Source organism: Xyrauchen texanus, chromosome 2 (genome assembly GCF_025860055.1).
Source record: "Xyrauchen texanus isolate HMW12.3.18 chromosome 2, RBS_HiC_50CHRs, whole genome shotgun sequence".
NCBI lineage: Eukaryota > Metazoa > Chordata > Actinopteri > Cypriniformes > Catostomidae > Xyrauchen > Xyrauchen texanus.
The window spans coordinates 1,273,475-1,297,191 of NC_068277.1; the positions used below are offsets into that span (position 1 = coordinate 1,273,475).

At 34.9% G+C, this 23,717-nt stretch overlaps 1 protein-coding gene across 7 annotated transcripts in view; it reads left to right on the forward strand.

Moving 5' to 3' along the window:
• nrxn2b (neurexin 2b) overlaps positions 1-23,717 on the forward strand; it is a 786,445-nt gene that overhangs the window by 55,292 nt on the left and 707,436 nt on the right. For all 7 annotated transcript variants that reach the window (XM_052140149.1, XM_052140185.1, XM_052140162.1 and 4 more), the window contains exon 2: positions 21,341-22,537. In XM_052140149.1, coding sequence (XP_051996109.1) covers positions 21,826-22,537 — 712 coding nt within the window. In that variant the 5' untranslated portion in view covers positions 21,341-21,825. The remainder of the gene's footprint in view (positions 1-21,340; positions 22,538-23,717) is intronic.

The following is a 23,717-nucleotide window of genomic DNA, read 5'->3' on the forward strand; positions in this document are numbered from 1 at the left end:
TTACAGTAGCAGTCAAAAGTTTGGACACACCTGCTTTATTTTAATGAATATAATGTTCAACATTTTGAAATGATTAAATTTGAAGTTATTAAATTGAGATTACACAGTTGATATTTTCAATTGTTGTTTGTGTAGATTCATGACACACTTGTGCAATGATTTTTCTCACTGTACACATCATCTCATACAATTATCAAAGAATAATTACAATTGTTGTGTTGTCGAGACATTTGTGTGTCCAGAATTTAAGTACAAGCTTTTAGGTTCTGAGAAACATAAATGATATGTTTTGTCAATGTTACACTTGCTACTTGTGTCAGGTTGTATAAGTGTTAACCTTTGAACTCCGGGTTGAGTGATTTGGGGTTTAGTTCAGTCAGATCTCTGAGTTTCTGGTGCAGAAGTTTATAACAGGTTTCTTCTCACTTTGATCTGCTGAGATGAAAGAGTTCATTTGAACTGTACTGTAAACAAATCTTACAAAGAAGCTGAACTGTAAAATGCTAGAAAACCAAAACACATGTGTGTCCACATTTTAATTCTTTAAACATCAATATTGCTTATTCGTCCTGTCCAGTCACAGTGAGATTATAAAGAGAAAGTAGTATAAATACTTTTGCTATAACAAGAACAGCTGATTAACGTTAATTAAACGCGTTAAAGTGTGCGTGCGTGCGTGTGTTTGCACAATTTTGCATGTATTGTAAAGGTTACATCTGTTATTAATGTTACAGATGGTTTAGGCACATTACGGCTGCTTGCCACATTTGGATGCAACAGGAGAAGACATGAAAAGAAAGCTGTAATTGAGCATTTTCACGATTAGTTAATTGTGGCAGCTATAATTGTAATCTAGATTATTTATTTGATTAATTGGCAGCCCTCAGGCACATCAAAGGAATAGTCAAAGTTCAATACAAGTTAATCTCAATCGACCACATTGTGTCATGTTGATTACCTCAAAATGATTTCCACTCGTTCCTCCTTTTCTTTACATTTATGCATTTGTCAGATGCTTTTATCCAAAGTGACTTAGTGCACTTATTACAGGGACAATCCCCCCAGAGCAACCTGGAGTTAAGTGTCTTGCTCAAGGGCACAATGGTGGTAGCTGTGAGGATCGAACCTTCTGATTACCAGATATGTGCTTTAGCCCACTACACCAACACCACTCCACTCTTTAAAATAAAAAAGCACAGATGTGTGTTCCAGTGAGTCACTTTCAATGGAAGTCAATGGGGCCAATTATTTGAGAGTTTAAAGGCAGAAATTAGAAGATTATAATTTTATAAAAGTACTTGCATGAATTCTTCTGTTAAAATCGGTGAATTATTTGAGCTGTAAAGTTGATTTAAATCTTCGGTTTTACGGTCCTAATTCTCTTGTTTAATGTGGTAAAATCATTGTAATCACAGAGAATCTACTTGCACAGTTTTGTCATGACCTCTGAACTCTGATCGTCATAGCAGCATACGCGGTAGAGACGCTGTTTGTGATGGAAATGAACACAGGAAAGTGGCGCTATCAGGAGGTGTCGTGCTGTGTTTGATTGGCTAATCAAAAGATATTGAAATGGGCTTCATTAATAGGTGTCATCAGCGCTGATTGGATAAACACATGAAATATAAATGCAAAGTGAGAAAGTGCAATCGAAGCTCTACTAAAGCCACAACGACTTGTCTGAGATTATAATGAGTGCGGCCTCATGGCGAGAGACGTGCGATTTACTGTAGTTCATCTGTTTAGACGGAGATGCTAGCCCAGATTTACAACCGTGATTGGCGTCACTCTCACTCGTTACCTCACCGTGCCATATGGCACAGCTGATTATAGCGCTGGAGAGGCACGCCAGGCACTGATGGAGAGGCAGATCATTGCTTCAACATGTTCTGTTCCTACTTCAGCTCCAGGAACGATATTAGAGGTTACTCCATTAGAAATATTCGCCTCCTCCAAGCTGCTGCGTGTCTCGTTGGCATGGGTGACTTTGAGGAAGCGATAACTCTGGTATTTCTGCTCTCATTCACAGGAGGACGAGACATCAGGCCAGATTTCACCTCCTGCATGTTTAGATGTGTTCATGTGCTATTATCAATTAAACTACAGAGACACAATGCAAAATGTTTATTAAATTATATCATTATTACTAAGAAAGGAGTTTCTTGCAGCAGAAATATGTTTTCCAGTCTCTTCACACATGAATCAGGACTGCTGTTTTAAAGCTGCTGTGTGTCATTTGTTTGGATGTTAAAACTCTTTCTGGTGTGAGAGATTAAAGTTGATAATCACTATCAATAATCCATTGATGGGTAATAAATACTGTAAACTGTGTAGTGCCTAATATTTAAAACACAAGCTTCTGTAAAACAGTATGCTGTGTGCTATATAAGACATTATAAACAGCAGGATTCTTCATTATTGCTACATGAACTCACAGTGGTGTCTACATATCAACTCAACCGTCTTGACTTTTAAGTAAATGAGTGACGAAAGAGATGTTAAATCACAGTTGATATTACTTCCTGTTCACTCATCAAATTGGAAATAGAGGGTCAATTGCATTATACAATCAAATCAAGCCATTTTTATTTACAGCGCCTCACAACACACATCATTTCACAGCAGCTGTACAGAAGATCAGACATTAACATAAACTGTAATATCTATAAAGTCTTCGAGTCATCATTGTGTAGATGTTGATTAATGTAGAAAAATAATCTTGGGAGAAACAAGACTCACTGTGGGGGCCAGTTCCCCTCTGACTAACCCCACCCTAACCCTAAACCAGGCTCACTGTGGGGGCCAGTTCCCCTCTGACTAACCCCACCCTAACCCTAAACCAGACTCACTGTGGAGGCCAGTTCCCCTCTGACTAACCCCACCCTAACCCTAAACCAGACTCACTGTGGGGGCCAGTTCCCCTCTGACTAACCCCACCCAAACCCTAAACCAGACTCACTGTGGGGGCCAGTTCCCCTCTGACTAACCCCACCCTAACCCTAAACCAGACTCACTGTGGGGGCCAGTTCCCCTCTGACTAACCCCACCCTAACCCTAAACCAGACTCACTGTGGGGGCCAGTTCCCCTCTGACTAACCCCACCCTAACCCTAAACCAGACTCACTGTGGGGGCCAGTTCCCCTCTGACTAACCCCACCCTAACCCTAAACCAGACTCACTGTGGGGGCCAGTTCCCCTCTGACTAACCCCACCCTAACCCTACACCAGACTCACTGTGGAGGCCAGTTCCCCTCTGACTTACCCCACCCTAACCCTAAACCAGACTCACTGTGGGGGCCAGTTCCCCTCTGACTAACCCCACCCTAACCTACAGTTAGCTACAGTTAGTCATCATCACTCAGTGTCAGATGATGCTGTTTCAGCACTTCACCGTTAACAGATGTGAAACATAAAGCATCTGGTCATCAGACTGTTTAAAGCTTGTGCTTAAGGATCCGTTGTCATTACTGATAGGACTAAAGAGTAAATTAAACATCTCTGGTTTGTTTTATTTCTTAAAATACACGTGTGTTTGTTTGTGAGTGAGTGTGTGTGTGTGTGTGTGTGTGTGTGAGTGAGTATTGTATGTTTGTTTGTTTCTGTGTGTTTGTGTGCATTACGGCTGCAACAAACGATTGTAAAATGATTATTCGATTATTCAGCGATTAATGCAAAGATTAATCATCAGCTCTTATATGATTATTCAAGGCTTGTGCCTTGACTTAATGTTATATAAATGTGTGAGTGAGTGAGTATTGTATGTTTGTTTGTTTGTGTGTGTGTGTGTTACGGCTGCAACTATCGATTATAAAATGATTATTTGAGTCTGCGATTAATGCTATGATTAATCATCAGATCTTAAATGATTATTCAGCTTGTGCCTTGACTTAATGTTATATAAATGTGTGAGTGAGTGAGTATTGTATGTTTGTTTGTGTGTGTGTGTGTGTGTGTGTTACGGCTGCAACTATCGATTATAAAATGATTATTTGAGTCTGCGATTAATGCTATGATTAATCATCAGATCTTAAATGATTATTCAGCTTGTGCCTTGACTTAATGTTATATAAATGTGTGAGTGAGTGAGTATTGTATGTTTGTTTGTTTGTGTGTGTGTGTGTGTGTGTGTGTTACGGCTGCAACTATCGATTATAAAATGATTATTTGAGTCTGCGATTAATGCTATGATTAATCATCAGATCTTAAATGATTATTCAGCTTGTGCCTCGACTTAATGTTGTATTAAACGTGCTCACTAAGAGTAAACAGGACAAAGTCATCTTTTAAAAATAGCTTTAAATGACATTCACTGAATTAAAGGGAAAATCTACTTGGATTTTTATTGTTTAATTTACAATTTCACTGTAAAGAATCCTCTTGTTAAGTGTTTTTGTCTTGTTTTCTATTTAAAATTGTCTATAAATCCTTAAAACAAGATGCATTTACCTGAGAAGCAACATATAAGATATATAGACCTGCTTTAAGAGAATATATCTGAAATATAAGTGTATTTTCCACTTGATCATACTTCTGCGAGTGCAGTAAAGACAAAGTATTTTTATATTCACCATAAATGCTGTAAAAGCAAGTCTAAATATCTGATATGCTGCTTCTCAAGTAAATGTATCTTGTTAATGAATGTTTTATATTTTAAAATATTTAAATATTAAAATTAATTCAAAATTATATTCAAAATCCTCCGATAACTTCTGCAATATATCAGCTAAAGTAAATGTACATCAGATATTTATATTAGAAAACGAACCAAAAAATACACATTAAAATGTATTTGTTTGCATTGTGTATATACTCTCTCACCTTTCTGCTGATTTCCATCTTTAACCCTCTGGGGTCTGAGGGTGTTTTGGGCCCTGGAGAAGTTTTGACATGCCTTGACATTTGTGCTTTTTTCAGTTGCTTAAAAACATATTAATGGCTAAAGTCTGATAACACTGTATTCAGCACAAACTGGGCTACAATAATATGTGAGCAACATGTTTTTTCACAATGATGGAGCTGTGGGTATCAAACCAGCAACCTTCTGATTACCAGTTACCCACTTTACCATCACCACTCAATATTTATTTTATAAATATTTAATAAATCAGAAATCATACTGCATAAATAGAGTTTTATGTAAGTAGACTGTTCCATAGTCTTTGTGATGCTTTCAAAACATTTTTGTGTTTGAGCAGCTCGACATGTCACTTTTGACTCAATTTATCTCTTTATATGACCAATGGCGGACAGGGGGGCGTTCAGGAAATCTGTTGAAAAGGGTCATTATTTTTACAGTTCAGTTTGTGGTGCAGAAATGGCACACTGCAGCTTTAAGTAGATGAATTTAGAATGAAGCACATGTCGTTTTGTCTCCGCCAATAGAATTCATCTTAAAGCACTGAAGTGATGTCATCGAGTCGCTGCTGTGAGTTAGGGTTGGTAGTTCTGCAGTTCTGCTCTTTTTGACCTCAGATCAGTGTTGGGATTGACTGTGATGTTGTGGATGTTAAAGCAGACAGACGGGTCACTCTGGAGTTTGTGGACCGATAAGCTCTCCGCTCAGAGGAAGGTTGCACACTTCTCCCCTGTGTAGTGCACTAGACTGTTATCTAAAGCTCATATCAGCTGTGTGGTGCACTGTGTGTTATCAGTGACGGATACTCACTGGAAATGTTCCAATATTTTCAGCGTGACCTTCACTGCGTTCTGACAGGAAGTGAAGCTCAGGGTTTATGAGGTGCAGGAGAGTGATAATCTGATGTCATAATAAAATGTTATATACAGTAAATACAGTGGATTCCAAACATTTGTGACCACATTCTGACTTTGTTCTATTCAAATGTTGAGTATTTTAAAACATTAAAAACAGAGAAATGTTGTCATTCATCATCAGGTTTAGACAAAAGGGACACAGAACAAATACTGAGACATTCTCAAAAATTAAATATGAAAAATACTAAACGGCTTTCACACGTCTGATCTAGGGCAGTGCGGTATGGATAAAATCACCGCTGCCAAGTTTTTCCCTGTTCACAAATTTTACAATCAAAAGCAAATTTCAGGAGGAAAAATAGTCTTTGATTAATTGATGGATGATAGTATTGCACCTCTTAAAGGGGGCGCTATATCGCTTCAAGTGCTCAAGTGCCCATATACATACTGTAAGTCAGGCATAATTATGAGGTATCGTTTGAAAGCTTTTTATAAAACACCATCACTTTATGTTACTTAAAATAACAAAATAAGACCGTAAAACATTCACATCACAATATAAAATGTAAAAGTCTTTAAAATAATTCTTAAATAGAAAAATCATATATCAAATTACATTTCTCATCTTCGGGAATGTGACTGTACCATTTATATTTATATTAAAAAATATTTTCTCCCCAAACTGTAACGCCCAATTCACAATGCGCTCTAAGTCCTCGTGGTGGCGTAGTGACTCGCCTCAATCTGGGTGGCGGAGGACGAATCTCTTTTGCATCCACGTCTGAGACCGTCAATCCGCATATCTCATCACGTGACTGGAGTGCGTTACCGTGGAGACATGGCGCGTGTGGAGGCTTCACGCTATTCTCCGCGGCATCCACGCACAACTCACCACGTGCCCCACCGAGAACGAGAACCACATTATAGTGACCACGAGGAGGTTACCCCATGTGACTACCCTCTCTAGCAACCGGCCCAATTTGGTTGCTAAGGACACCTGTCTGAAGTCACTCAGCACACCTTGGATTCAAACTCATGACTCCATGTGTGATAGTCAGCGCCAATACTCACTGAGATACACAGACATGTACATGTGTTGCATTTTCAAAATAATCACAAAGTGAAATATGATTTCTGTAAGAAATCAAATACAAGTGTCTCTTATGCGCCGATCACTGCTGCTGTAAGCTATAAATAGCTAAAAACTTTATATCTGCTTTGAAATGAGGAAATTCCTAAAATTCATAAATCATCAGATATATGTTATAGAATATAAATGATAAAATTCTATACAGTACAACTTTGCAAAGGGGAGGATCTCGGCTTTCTAATGACACTTATATTGAGCTTGTAGTCCACTCAGAGGCTGAGATATTCAATGAAATAATGAGGGTGATGCTTGAACTGAACATTAGACTGAATGTCTATGGACGAGCACATCTGTGAGGGGTAAAATGTGTTAGAGAGCGCCACCTACAGTTAACATCTGTATATTGTGATGGAAGGTGATGGAGGGAAGAAATATTTGTTCTAGTGTTTTCTGCCATCTAGTGGAATAAAATAAGAGAATTTGGAGTGTGATTGGGTGAACAGATCCAGAATTACATGCTTACAAAGTAGGACAACAACATTTTTTATTTGTATTATTATCATCATAAGACTGTAAACATATACAATATTATTTATGAATAGTTTGAGTCTTTTTTTATTTATGTTTTTGTCTGAAAAACACAGTATGTGTGAACGGTGAGCTTTTATATTTGAGTGTGAAAAATTGCTGGCAGCAGCCCCAAAATGCTCCAGAAGAGGTATACAAACACTTTGCCAGTAAGAAATATATCTTATGTTATTTCATTCGCATGTGTGGCATTATTAGTAGTTCATTTCTTAGAGATGTTCTCTGTGAGTCTGTTAAAAGAGTGTTGTGATCGTCTACATTCAAGAAAACTACATTCTCAATCTTTTATTTGTGATCCCATCCAGCGTGTCATTCACTCATCTGTATTCTGTCAGTGGGTTTGAGAACGAGTGGAACCGCTGGGTAAATTAGATCCGGTTTAAAGCAGACTCTCTCACTGTAATGCGGTGCGGATTGGGCATGTGCCGTGCGGGAGGAAAATTGCTTTCTGACAGTTTAGTTAAGATGCTAATGCACAGTCATTTACCGCTAACAATTTAGTTTCTATTGCCCTTTGCAGACTATGTCTCTGTCTCCAATGCAAGTGTGTGTGTGTGTGTGTGTGTGTGTGTGTGTGTGAGAGTGTGTTTGTGAGTGTGTGTTTGTGTGTGTGTATGTGTGTGTTTGATGTTGTTGTTGTATATTTTAAGGTCAGAATAATAGACTTCAGCAGATGATTCAGGAAAATTATCCTGTAGTTAAACTTTGACATTAGAGCTGAAATAATTAGTCGACGTTACCGACAACATTGACAATAAAACAAATTTGACAATTTCATTTTTCAAATAGTCGTTTGATCTAATTGAATGTAACATGTGATCACATTAATCTCTAATGATGACGTGTGAGCAGCACTGCAGTTCACAACTGAATTACACAGATCACAGATGAACTCAAAACTTTCCAAACAGCTTTTTAAAGGAAAAACCTGATGTTACATCTTTAATGCAGTTGTATTTAATGTGTTACATCTTTAATGCAGTTATATTTAATGCAGTTATATTTAATGTGTTACATCTTTAATGCAGTTGTATTTAATGTGTTACATCTTTAATGCAGTTATATTTAATGCGTTACATCTTTAATGCGTTACATCTTTAATGCAGTTGTATTTAATGCATTTCATCTTTAATGCAGATATATTTAATGCAGTTATATTTAATGCGTTACATCTTTAATGCGTTACATCTTTAATGCAGTTGTATTTAATGTGTTTCATCTTTAATGCAGTTATATTTAATGCAGTTATATTTAATGCATTACATCTTTAATGCTTTACATCTTTAATGCGGTTATATTTAATGCGTTACATCTTTAGTGTGGTTATGTTTAATGCGTTGCATCTTTAGTGCGGTTATGTTTAATGCGTTACATCTTTAATGCGGTTATGTTTAATGCATTACATCTTTAATGCGGTTATGTTTAATGCGTTACATCTTTAATGCAGTTATGTTTAATGTGTTACATCTTTAATGCAGTTATATTTAATGCAGTTATATTTAATGCATTACATCTTTAATGCTTTACATCTTTAATGCGGTTATATTTAATGTGTTACATCTTTAATGCGGTTATATTTAATGCGTTACATCTTTAGTGCGGTTATGTTTAATGTGTTACATCTTTAGTGCGGTTATGTTTAATGCGTTACATCTTTAATGCGGTTATGTTTAATGCGTTACATCTTTAATGCAGTTATATTTAATGCAGTTATATTTAATGCAGTTATATTTAATGCATTACATCTTTAATGCTTTACATCTTTAATGCGGTTATATTTAATGTGTTAAATCTTTAATGCGGTTATATTTAATGCGTTACATCTTTAGTGCGGTTATGTTTAATGTGTTACATCTTTAGTGCGGTTATGTTTAATGCGTTACATCTTTAATGCGGTTATGTTTAATGTGTTACATCTTTAATGCAGTTATATTTAATGCAGTTATATTTAATGCATTACATCTTTAATGCTTTACATCTTTAATGCGGTTATATTTAATGTGTTACATCTTTAATGCGGTTATATTTAATGCGTTACATCTTTAGTGCGGTTATGTTTAATGTGTTACATCTTTAGTGCGGTTATGTTTAATGCGTTACATCTTTAATGCGGTTATGTTTAATGCGTTACATCTTTAATGCAGTTATGTTTAATGTGTTACATCTTTAATGCAGTTATGTTTAATGCAGTTATGTTTAATGCGTTACATCTTTAATGCAGTTATGTTTAATGCAGTTATATTTAATGCGTTACATCTTTAAAGCAGTTATATTTAATGTGTTACATCTTTAATGCAGTTATATTTAATGCGTTACATCTTTAATGCAGTTATATTTAATGCATTACATCTTTAATGTGTTACATCTTTAATGCAGTTATATTTAATGTGTTACATCTTTAATGCAGTTATATTTAATGCATTACATCTTTAATGCAGTTATGTTTAATGCGTTACATCTTTAATGCAGTTATATTTAATTTGTTACATCTTTAATGCAGTTATATTTAATGCGTTACATCTTTAATGCAGTTATATTTAATGCAGTTATATTTAATGTGTTACATCTTTAATGCAGTTATATTTAATGCAGTTATATTTAATGCGTTACATCTTTAATGCAGTTGTATTTAATGTGTTTCATCTTTAATGCAGTTATATTTAATGCATTACATCTTTAATGCTTTACATCTTTAATGCGGTTATATTTAATGTGTTACATCTTTAATGCGGTTATATTTAATGCGTTACATCTTTAGTGCGGTTAAGTTTAATGCATTGCATCTTTAGTGCGGTTATGTTTAATGCGTTACATCTTTAATGCGGTTATGTTTAATGCGTTACATCTTTAATGCAGTTATGTTTAATGTGTTACATCTTTAATGCAGTTATATTTAATGCAGTTATATTTAATGCATTACATATTTAATGCTTTACATCTTTAATGCGGTTATATTTAATGTGTTACATCTTTAATGCGGTTATATTTAATGCGTTACATCTTTAGTGCGGTTATGTTTAATGCGTTACATCTTTAATGCGGTTATGTTTAATGCATTACATCTTTAATGCAGTTATGTTTAATGTGTTACATCTTTAATGCAGTTATGTTTAATGCAGTTATGTTTAATGCGTTACATCTTTAATGCAGTTATGTTTAATGCAGTTATATTTAATGCGTTACATCTTTAATGCAGTTATATTTAATGCGTTACATCTTTAATGCAGTTGTATTTAATGCATTTCATCTTTAATGCAGTTATATTTAATGCATTACATCTTTAATGTTTTACATCTTTAATGCAGTTATATTTAATGTGTTACATCTTTAATGCAGTTATATTTAATGCATTACATCTTTAATGCAGTTATGTTTAATGCGTTACATCTTTAATGCAGTTATATTTAATTTGTTACATCTTTAATGCAGTTATATTCAATGCGTTACATCTTGAATGCGGTTATATTTAATGCGTTACATCTTGAGTGCGGTTATATTTAATGCATTACATCTTTAATGCAGTTATATTTAATGCGTTACATCTTTAATGCAGTTATGTTTAAAGCAGTTATATTTAATGTGTTACATCTTTAATGCAGTTATGTTTAATGCAGTTATATTTAATGCGTTACATCTTTAATGCAGTTATGTTTAATGCAGTTATATTTAATGTGTTATATCTTTAATGCATTACATCTTTAATGCAGTTATATTTAATGTGTTACATCTTTAATGCGTTACATCTTTAATGCAGTTATATTTAATGTGTTACATCTTTAATGCAGTTATATTTAATGGGTTACATCTTTAATGTAGTTGTATTTAATGCATTACATCTTTAATGCAGTTATATTTAATGCGTTACAGCTTTAATGGAGTTATGTTTAATGTTACATCTTTAATGCAGTTATATTTAATGCGTTACATCTTTAATGCAGTTATATTTAATGTGTTACATCTTTAATGCAGTTATATTTAATGGGTTACATCTTTAATGCAGTTATGTTTAATGCGTTACAGCTTTAATGGAGTTATATTTAATGTTACATATTTAATGCAGTTATATTTAAGGTGTTACATCTTTAATGCGTTACATCTTTAATGCAGTTATGTTTAATGCAGTTATTTTTAATGCAGTTACATCTTTAATGCAGTTATATTTAATGCGTTACATCTTTAATGCAGGTATATTTAATGCATTACATCTTTAATGCGTTACACCTTTAATGCATTTATATTTAATGCAGTTATATTTAATGCGTTACACCTTTAATGCAGTTATATTTAATTTGTTACATCTTTAATGCAGTTATATTTAATGCGTTACATCTTTAATGCAGTTATATTTAATGCAGTTATATTTAATGTGTTACATCTTTAATGCAGTTATATTTAATGCAGTTATATTTAATGCAGTTACATCTTTAATGCAGTTATATTTAATGCGTTACATCTTTAATGCAGGTATATTTAATGCATTACATCTTTAATGCGTTACACCTTTAATGCATTTATATTTAATGCAGTTATATTTAATGCGTTACATCTTTAATGCAGTTATATTTAATTTGTTACATCTTTAATGCAGTTATATTTAATGCGTTACATCTTTAATGCAGTTATATTTAATGCAGTTATATTTAATGTGTTACATCTTTAATGCAGTTATATTTAATGCAGTTATATTTAATGCGTTACATCTTTAATGCAGTTGTATTTAATGTGTTTCATCTTTAATGCAGTTATATTTAATGCATTACATCTTTAATGCTTTACATCTTTAATGCGGTTATATTTAATGTGTTACATCTTTAATGCGGTTATATTTAATGCGTTACATCTTTAGTGCGGTTAAGTTTAATGCATTGCATCTTTAGTGCGGTTATGTTTAATGCGTTACATCTTTAATGCGGTTATGTTTAATGCAGTTATTTTTAATGCAGTTACATCTTTAATGCAGTTATATTTAATGCGTTACATCTTTAATGCAGGTATATTTAATGCATTACATCTTTAATGCGTTACACCTTTAATGCATTTATATTTAATGCAGTTATATTTAATGCGTTACATCTTTAATGCAGTTATATTTAATTTGTTACATCTTTAATGCAGTTATATTTAATGCGTTACATCTTTAATGCAGTTATATTTAATGCAGTTATATTTAATGTGTTACATCTTTAATGCAGTTATATTTAATGCAGTTATATTTAATGCGTTACATCTTTAATGCAGTTGTATTTAATGTGTTTCATCTTTAATGCAGTTATATTTAATGCATTACATCTTTAATGCTTTACATCTTTAATGCGGTTATATTTAATGTGTTACATCTTTAATGCGGTTATATTTAATGCGTTACATCTTTAGTGCGGTTAAGTTTAATGCATTGCATCTTTAGTGCGGTTATGTTTAATGCGTTACATCTTTAATGCGGTTATGTTTAATGCGTTACATCTTTAATGCAGTTATGTTTAATGTGTTACATCTTTAATGCAGTTATATTTAATGCAGTTATATTTAATGCATTACATATTTAATGCTTTACATCTTTAATGCGGTTATATTTAATGTGTTACATCTTTAATGCGGTTATATTTAATGCGTTACATCTTTAGTGCGGTTATGTTTAATGCGTTACATCTTTAATGCGGTTATGTTTAATGCATTACATCTTTAATGCAGTTATGTTTAATGTGTTACATCTTTAATGCAGTTATGTTTAATGCAGTTATGTTTAATGCGTTACATCTTTAATGCAGTTATGTTTAATGCAGTTATATTTAATGCGTTACATCTTTAATGCAGCTATATTTAATGCGTTACATCTTTAATGCAGTTGTATTTAATGCATTTCATCTTTAATGCAGTTATATTTAATGCATTACATCTTTAATGTTTTACATCTTTAATGCAGTTATATTTAATGTGTTACATCTTTAATGCAGTTATATTTAATGCATTACATCTTTAATGCAGTTATGTTTAATGCGTTACATCTTTAATGCAGTTATATTTAATTTGTTACATCTTTAATGCAGTTATATTCAATGCGTTACATCTTGAATGCGGTTATATTTAATGCGTTACATCTTGAGTGCGGTTATATTTAATGCATTACATCTTTAATGCAGTTATATTTAATGCGTTACATCTTTAATGCAGTTATGTTTAAAGCAGTTATATTTAATGTGTTACATCTTTAATGCAGTTATGTTTAATGCAGTTATATTTAATGCGTTACATCTTTAATGCAGTTATGTTTAATGCAGTTATATTTAATGTGTTATATCTTTAATGCATTACATCTTTAATGCAGTTATATTTAATGTGTTACATCTTTAATGCGTTACATCTTTAATGCAGTTATATTTAATGTGTTACATCTTTAATGCAGTTATATTTAATGGGTTACATCTTTAATGTAGTTGTATTTAATGCATTACATCTTTAATGCAGTTATATTTAATGCGTTACAGCTTTAATGGAGTTATGTTTAATGTTACATCTTTAATGCAGTTATATTTAATGCGTTACATCTTTAATGCAGTTATATTTAATGTGTTACATCTTTAATGCAGTTATATTTAATGGGTTACATCTTTAATGCAGTTATGTTTAATGCGTTACATCTTTAATGCAGTTATATTTAATGCGTTACATCTTTAATGCAGTTGTATTTAATGCATTACATCTTTAATGCAGTTATATTTAATGCGTTACAGCTTTAATGGAGTTATGTTTAATGTTACATATTTAATGCAGTTATATTTAAGGTGTTACATCTTTAATGCGTTACATCTTTAATGCAGTTATGTTTAATGCAGTTATTTTTAATGCAGTTACATCTTTAATGCAGTTATATTTAATGCGTTACATCTTTAATGCAGGTATATTTAATGCATTACATCTTTAATGCGTTACACCTTTAATGCATTTATATTTAATGCAGTTATATTTAATGCGTTACACCTTTAATGCAGTTATGTTTAATGTGTTACATCTTTAATGCAGTGATATTTAATGCATTACATATTTAATGCGTTACATCTTTAATGCAGTTATATTTAATGTGTTACATCTTTAATGCAGTTATATTTAATGCGTTACATCTTTAATGTATTACATCTTTAATGCTGTAATATTTAATGCGGTTATATTTAATGCAGTTATATTTAATGCGTTACATCTTTAATGCAGTTATATTTAATGCGATACATCTTTAATGCAGTTATATTTAATGTGTTACATCTTTAATGCAGTTATATTTAATGCGTTACATATTTAATGCGTTACATCTTTAATGCAGTTATATTTAATGCGTTACATCTTTAAAGCAGTTATATTTAATGCTTTACATCTTTAATGCAGTTATATTTAATGCGTTACATCTTTATTGCGTTACATCTTTAACGCAGTTATATTTAATGCGTTACATCTTTAATGCAGTTATATTTAATGCGTTACATCTTTAATGCGTTACATCTTTAATGCAGTTATATTTAAAGCTTTACAATTTTAATGTGGTTATATTTAATGCGTTACATCTTTAATGGGGTTATATTTAATGCAGTTATATTTAATGCGTTACATCTTTAACGCAGTTATATTTAATGCGTTACATCTTTAATGCAGTTATATTTAATGCGTTACATCTTTAATGCGTTACATCTTTAATGCAGTTATATTTAAAGCTTTACAATTTTAATGTGGTTATATTTAATGCGTTACATCTTTAATGGGGTTATATTTAATGTGGTTATATTTAATGCGTTACATCTTTAACGCAGTTATATTTAATGTGTTACATCTTTAATGGGGTTATATTTAATGTGGTTATATTTAATGCGTTACATCTTTAATGGGGTTATATTTAATGTGGTTATATTTAATGCGTTACATCTTTAATGCAGTTATATTTAAAGCTTTACAATTTTAATGTGGTTATATTTAATGCGTTACATCTTTAATGGGGTTATATTTAATGCGGTTATATTTAATGCGTTACATCTTTATAAGAGTTCAAATAATACAGAAGCAGATCATGTAAATAACTATAAACTCCGACTCTGGCATTTCTCTGTGTGGCCAGCGTCTCTTCTATGAGTTGTGTGAATGTCCCGATATAAGGGGGAGAGATTGAAACCGGCTGATTCACACTCTGTCACGGGATGCTCATCCCTCGATCGCACATACTTAATGCAGCTAGATTGTAACATGATGACTCTCGTTAGGGTATTTTTTATAAAAATTATCTGAGAATTTTGAATCTAATTATAAAAAATACAAATATTTATAAATATATAAAAATAAATAAAAGATGCATTGACCTGAGCAGCAGCATAGAAGATATTTAGACTTGCTTTTAGAGAATAGATCTTGAATATAAGTATATTTTAACTTTACTGCACTCACAAAAGTAAAACCAAGTTATGAAAATACACTTCTATTTATATACATTCTCTTAAAGTCTTTATATCTTATATTTTTCTTCTCAAGTAAATGTATCTTGTTTTAAGGATTTTTAGACCATTTTAAATGGAAAACAAGATAAAAACATTTAAGAAGAGGATTTTATTTTACAGTGAATTTCTTAATTAAATTATTTTTTTCCCTTTAATTCATTGAATGTCATTTAGAGATAATAAAAGATGTTTTGTGCTCTTCATTGTTAGTAAGCACATTTAATACAGCCTTTTAAGTCGGGCACAAGCTGAATAATCTTGTGGATAATGTATTCTGAAGTGTCTCAATGAAAACTCTGAGTGCGTTTTACAGTTTTGATTTGCGTTTGTGAAATCCAGTGACTAGTTCTTTCTCAGATGTGCTCATTATATCAGAGGACTTTATGTGTGATATACAGTGGGTACGGAAAGTATTCAGACCCCCTTAAATTTTTCACTCTTTGTTATATTGCAGTCTCATCAGACCAGAGAATCTTATTTATCACCATCTTGGAGTCCTTCAGGTGTTTTTTAGCAAACTCCATGCAGGCTTTCATGTGTCTTGCACTGATGAGAGGCTTCCGTCGGGCCACTCTGCCATAAAGCCCCGACTGGTGGATGGCTGCAGTGATGGTTGACTTACTACAACTTTCTCCCAGCTCCCGACTGCATCTCTGGAGCTCAGCCACAGTGATCTTTGGGTTCTTTTTTTACCTCTCTCACCAAGGCTCTTCTCCCCCGATAGCTCAGTTTGGCCGGACGGCCAGCTCTAGGAAGGGTTCTGGTCGTCCCAAACGTCTTCCATTTAAGGATTATGGAGGCCACTGTGCTCTTATGAACCTTAAGGGCAGCAGAATTTTTTTTGTAACCTTGGCCAGATCTGTGCCTTGCCACAATTCTGTCTCTGAGCTCTTCAGGCAGTTCCTTTGACCTCATGATTCTCATTTGCTCTGACATGCACTGTGAGCTGTAAGGTCTTATATAGACAGGTGTGTGGCTTTCCTAATCAAGTCCAATCAGTATAATCAAACACAGCTGGACTCAATTGAAGGTGTAGAACCATCTCAAGGATGATCAGAAGAAATGAACAGCACCTGAGTTAAATATATGAGTGTCACAGCAAAGGGTCTGAATACTTAGGACCATGTGATATTTCAGTTTTTCTTTTTTAATAAATGTGCAAAAATGTCAACAATTCTGTGTTTTTCTGTCAATATGGGGTGCTGTGTGTACAATAATGAGGAAATAATGAACTTAAATGATTTTAGCAAATAGCTGCAATATAACAAAGAGTGAAAAATTTAAGTGGGTCTGAATACTTTCCGTACCCACTGTATAAACGCTTTGTGTTCATTGAATCCTTTGTGTGTCTATGAATGTGTTTCCTGTTGTGAGTGTTTTGAACCGTGGGACATCTGGACATTGAATCAGTGCTTTGACTTAGTGAAGTGGACATCATATATTCATGTGCGTGAAGCGACTCATTATAATCGTTTAACAGTCAGTGACCATTTATTAGGCAAGGCAAGTTTATTTATATAGCACATTTCACACACAATGGTAATTCAAAGTGCTTTACATAGAAGAGATTAAAATAAGAATTAAAAAAATAAGAATAATTGAAACAGTTTAGAATATAAAATAAAATAAAATACAGTACAAACAGTCGGACACACAGTGGCACAGTGCTCATTCAGTAAATGCACAGCTAAACAGATATGTTTTGAGTCTGGATTTGAATGTGACTACTGTACGAGCACATCTGATCTCTTCTGGAAGCTGGTTCCAGCTGCGGCTGGCATAAAAGCTAAAAGCAGACTCTCCTTGCTTAGAGTGAACCCTTGGTATTTCTAGCTGATGTGATCCTAATGATCTGAGTGATCTGTTGGGTTTATATTCAGTGAGCATATCTGCAATATATTGAGGTCCTAGCCCATTGAGTGATTTATATACCAGTAATAATACTTTAAAATCAATCCTAAATGTAACTGGGAGCCAGTGTAAAGACCTGAGGACTGGTGTGATATGTTCATGTTTTCTGGTTCTGCTCAGAATCCTGGCAGCAGCATTCTGTATGAGCTGCAACTGTCTTATGGTCTTTTTGGGAAGGCCAGTGAGGAGTCCATTACAATAATCCACCCTGCTGGTGATGAAAGCATGCACAAGTTTCTCTAGGTCTTGACTGGAAACAAAGCATCTAATTCTTGCAATATTTTTCAGATGATAGTATGCTGATTTAGTTATTGCTTTGACATGACTACTGAAACTAAGGTCTGACTCTAGAGACACACCAAGATTCCTGACTTGATTTTCAGTTGTTTGACCCCTATTAAACGGGTCTCAACTAAACCCTCGTGTTTGACAAATATTCAGTATCAATATTCAACATAACGCCCTGATATTCAGCGTTTATCTTTCACTAATTAAATGATTTATCTGGAATATGTATGAAACTGCATCTGTGACAGATTGTGATGTTGTTTTCTTGAATATTCTGCCATCGTGAATATTCTGCTAACACACATCAGACGGATCTGTCTTTTGTTCTTTTGTCGTCCTTAACAAACTGACAAAGATTAAAGTGAATAAATGTCAAAGCAAATTGGCGACATGTAAAATGAATAACAGAAATTTCCAGAACGTTTGCGAGGGTTTGTATGAACTTTTAACATATGGAAATGTGCGTGTTAAGCACATGAATATTAATATCGCTGTGTAATAAAGAAGGAATTGATCCTGTGCAGGGAAGATCAAATGAGTGTTTAATTGTGAGCTCTTGATGCGGGTCGTTAATATCTCTCTTTAGAAATAATGGGCTGGTCTTCATGAAGGCCGTCGGGTCGAGAGCTGTAATCAAACTCTACACAACGACTCATTTATTTGAGATTAGAGCAGCCCGCTAATATAATCATCAGCATTCAGCACAGATCGCTGGTGAAAGTACTGGAAGATACAGCAGAGCTGACAAATACATCTGTCTGAACGCTCGTCTTATGACATTTATTGGTTTGTTTGGAAACTGTAGTTTGGCAAGGCACAGTTTACTCAAGTAGTTCACAATTGATATTTAATGTAGAGTTACAGTCTGGATTTGGATATAAAGATGAATTGATTATTAATGATAACTTATAAAGCTTTAGACAGTCCATGAGCTCTGAGGATGTTGTAGTTTACTGATCATTAATATCTGATTGATCAATTCTTTTCAGGGTATATTTCCATTAAAGACACCCCACAACCACGTAATGGAGAACCTTGCAGTTGTTTATTTCATGTTGAATTCAATCCAGAGACCAAAATAATTGTCATAAATTTGTGTTTATTTTTATTTTCTTATTATATTTCCATGTTAAGCACATTGAATTATCGCTGTGTGTGAAAGTAGATAAGCCCCCGACCAAAGATTTTCCTAGTCGACTAGCTGTCGTTAGTTTAAGCCATTGGTCGACTAGTCGCACGTTTATGAAATTAATTTAATTAAATATATATATATATGTTGGGGGTTATCAGATAATGGTTTGAGTTCCAGGTCTGAGGATGTTATCAGGAACATTACTAACAGTGTTCTACATTAGAGAAATACTAACCATAATAATTAACCTTTAAAATCTACATTTAACAAGCGCACACATGAAGTGAGCCGCAGCGCCACCGGGAAAAACGGTAATGATCCTGAATGTGTCGGGAACACCAGCACGAGACTGTCTGAACATTGTGTTAATGTATAGAGAGAAATGCACATTAGAGTTGTTCAATGATGGTCAGAATTTTCCCATTAATGTATTAAATGATTATTATTATTATCAAATGAATATTACATTTGCCTGTAGACACACAGACACGCACTTTATTATATCATTAAGAACAGATGACAGAAAAGCGTGTATACGCATGTATGACACGCTGAAACAGAGACGTGCAGTCTCGAGGAACACACGCATGTAAACGATTCTCACTCATTATTTATTTATTTTCTGAGTGCTGTAAATGACCTCAGACATCTCATCTCAGGAGGTGTTTTGAGTTTATTTCATCGGAACAGTTCATTGTGAACGCAACTCGTTCACCTCCAACCATGATTTACATTTCAGTGATTATCATCATTTTAATTATTATTTACATTATAATTGTTTTCACGTCTTCATTTGTGGAAGTAATTTTCCGGCTGCATGTTTAGATGATTCTTGCTGACGGTAAATGGAAAGGACGTTTTATATATATATATATATATATATATATATATATATATATTATTATTTTACCACTTTATTATTAATTGATTTGCTTTTTCGTTTCGTTTGGAGTGCAATTTAAATTTAGAAATATATATGATTTGAAGTTTTTTGTTTTTTTTAAATAAATGATTTAATTTTCAATGTAAAAATCACTAAAGCAAGAATATTCACTGATCCCTCAGCGCCGATGTTTCTGATGTAATTGTGTATATATATATATATATCGCGAAGGACGGGTTAAAATGCATTTATTCACATATTTTCCCCAATAATGAAAACCTGTCCGGTAGAGAGTGCACCGATGAAGTTCTTTCTCAGAGAGATGAACTGTTGTAAAACCATCTTACAAATAGTTGAACACACATTTTATTTGCACTTATTTTATTCCAGTTTCATTTGAACTTTTAGTTAAAATAAATAAAAAATTAAGTTCAATGTTTGAAATCAATGTGTCTTGTTTTATTGTGTAAGCTTAACCCTAACCCTGCTTAACGAAAATTATCCACAGTAGCACCTAGCGTCCAACCAGCGCTAATACATCGGTTTCCTGTGGAGACTTTCCTGCGACCAACCGACCAATCAAAACTTTGTCTACCAAAACTCTTCTCATACACTAACAGTTGGTCAAATCTCAGGGGGCAGCCCTAATGAAATGTTCTTTATAAACTTGTCTTGCCTTCAGACATCAGTTATTTCATGTTATTACGGAGTGGTGGTGGCATAGTGGGTTAAAGCACATAACTGGTAATCAGAAGGTTGCTGGTTTGATCCCACAGCCACCACCATTGTGTCCTTGAGTAAGACACTTAACTCCAGGTTGCTCCGGGGGGATTGTCCCTGTAATAAGTGCACTGTAAGTCACTTTGGATAAAAGCGTCTGCCAAATGCATAAATGTAAATGTTATTTCATTGTTTTGTTTAATAGTGGAATTCCTGGTGAAGAACTACGTTACCCATAATTCTTAAGAAACTTCCACCACTTATATATGTGCATATATCTGAATATTTTGCCGTAAAAACAAATCAATTGTTTCTATACATATAATTAAGAACAGTTTTATATTTGTCCATCATTTTTGTAAGATTGTCATTCACGGTGCATCATGGGATTGTAGTTACCTATTTAAAGTTGTTAAGTACACACACTTGTACCTTTTTTATCTTTTTGTCTGATTTTTAAATAGTTTTTTACTTCATATCAAAGTTTTAATGTTGTGATGCACATTTTATCTAATAAGAGTGTTTGTTTGTTTGTTCTTGTCTTATAGGTATCTGGAGGGCAGTAAATAATCTTGTATGATAAAACTGTTTGGACAAGCGTGAACGCATGAATCACAAATAAACAGTCAATCATGACCCGCAACAGTGCTCGACAGGACGCCAGATAGCTGTTCTTCCCTCCGTACTCAAACATCAATCGACCATCCATCAGAAGACTTTCTTTCCAAACTTCATTTGGGGATAAAAACAGAAAGCACCCGTTGCCTGTTCCTGACACTCCGATGAATGGAGGGACTATGAATGGAGTCTGGATAGAGAAGAGAGGGAAAAACGAGCAGAAACTCATGCAGTGTTGCAGAAGCACTTGTGCTGAGCTGGCAGGGTTGTGAATTCTGCTTTGGAAGGTTTTATTCTCTGCACGTATTTCCTCCAGTAAAGGATAAATGCTGTATCTCAGTCTTGCCTAGTAAACACAAACAGAGTAACAATCGGACCTCTGCGCTGGAGTGGAGTCTTTTGAGATCGGATTAGGATGGGTAAAATGAACACAAGGTGTTGGTGGTCTCTGTGGCCAGTAGTATTATCTGGACTCTTTCTGTCCGCAGGGGCCCTTGAATTTGGCGGGGCGCCCGGTCAGTGGGCACGTTATGCCCGTTGGGAGGCGGGCTCCATCGGAGAGCTCAGCTTTAGCTTGAAAACCAACGTGAGCAAAGCGCTGGTGCTGTACCTTGATGACGGCGGGAACTGTGATTTCCTGGAGCTGCTCATTGGCTATGGACACCTGCATCTGCGATTTGCCATCCACTGCGCAGAACCGGCCACGCTCCAGATGGAGACACGCGTCAACGATGACCGCTGGCACATGGTTCTGCTCACCCGAAACTATCGCGAGACCATGCTCATGGTGGACGGGGAGACCAAAGTGGCCGAAGTGCGTTCCAAGCGCAAGGAGATGGCCGTGGTCAGCGACCTGTTTGTGGGCGGGATTCCTCCGGATGTCCGTCTGTCCGCTCTCACGTCCAGCACGGTGAAATACGAGCCTCCGTTTCTGGGTTTAATCTCCAACCTAAAGGTGGGCGAGATGCCTCCGACTCTGCTCAACAGCAACGGCATTCAGAACGATCTGGAGTATCTGTGCAGTAAACAGAACCCGTGTCTAAATGGAGGATACTGCAGCGTTCAGTTTGGAGAAGTGCAATGTGACTGCTCACACACTCGCTTCAGAGGGAAATACTGCAAAGAAGGTACGACTCCCAAACACACAAACACACACACACACAGAGTTGAACACTGGTAAATGTTGTAACTACATCGTTCATAAAATTTTGGAAACTGAAATATTTCAGTCCCACTTTATTTTAGGTTAAGTCAATTTTATTTGTATAGCGCCTTTCACAACACACATCGTTTCAAAGCAGTTTTACAGAAGATCAGCATTAACAGACGATAAAACTGTAATGTCTATAAAGTCGATAAATCATCATTGTGTAATTGGATAAAGTACGATTCTTAATCGTGTTTAAAAATAAGTCATTATATAATAATTGTATTAATAACCTCAGTGAGCAGCAGAAGGCGACTGAAAGAACACAAAACTCCATAAGATGTTAATTAATGGAGAAAAATAACCTTGGGAGAAACCAGACTCACTGTGGGGGCCAGTTCCCCTCTGACTAACCCCACCCTAACCCTAAACTAGACTCACTGTGAGGGCCAGTTCCCCTCTGACTAACCCCACCCTAACCCTAAACCAGACTCACTGTGGGGGCCAGTTCTCCTCTGACTAACCCCACCCTAACCCTAAACCAGACTCACTGTGGGGGTCAGTTCCCCTCTGACTAACCCCACCCTAACCCTAAACCAGACTCACTGTGGGGGCCAGTTCCCCTCTGACTAACCCCACCCTAACCCTAAACCAGACTCACTGTGGGGGCCAGTTCCCCTCTGACTAACCCCACCCTAACCCTAACCCTAAACCAGACTCACTGTGGGGGCCAGTTCCCCTCTGACTAACCCCACCCTAACCCTAAACCAGACTCACTGTGGGGGCCAGTTCTCCTCTGACTAAACCCACCCTAACCCTAAACCAGACTCACTGTGGGGGCCAGTTCCCCTCTGACTAACTCCACCCTAACCCTAAACCAGACTCACTGTGGGGGCCAGTTCCCCTCTGACTAACCCCACCCTAACCCTAAACCAGACTCACTGTGGGGGCCAGTTCCCCTCTGACTAACCCCACCCTAACCCTAAACCAGACTCACTGTGGGGGCCAGTTTCCATCTGGCTAGCAGCATGAATATAATGTAAATATTACTTATGTATAGTTAAAGTCATGATTTAAAATTATTAAACGAAGTGTTAAGGGTCAGTGTTTAAACATCGATTGTGTATGAACTGTAAGATTAATGAACAGTGTCTTTGAAG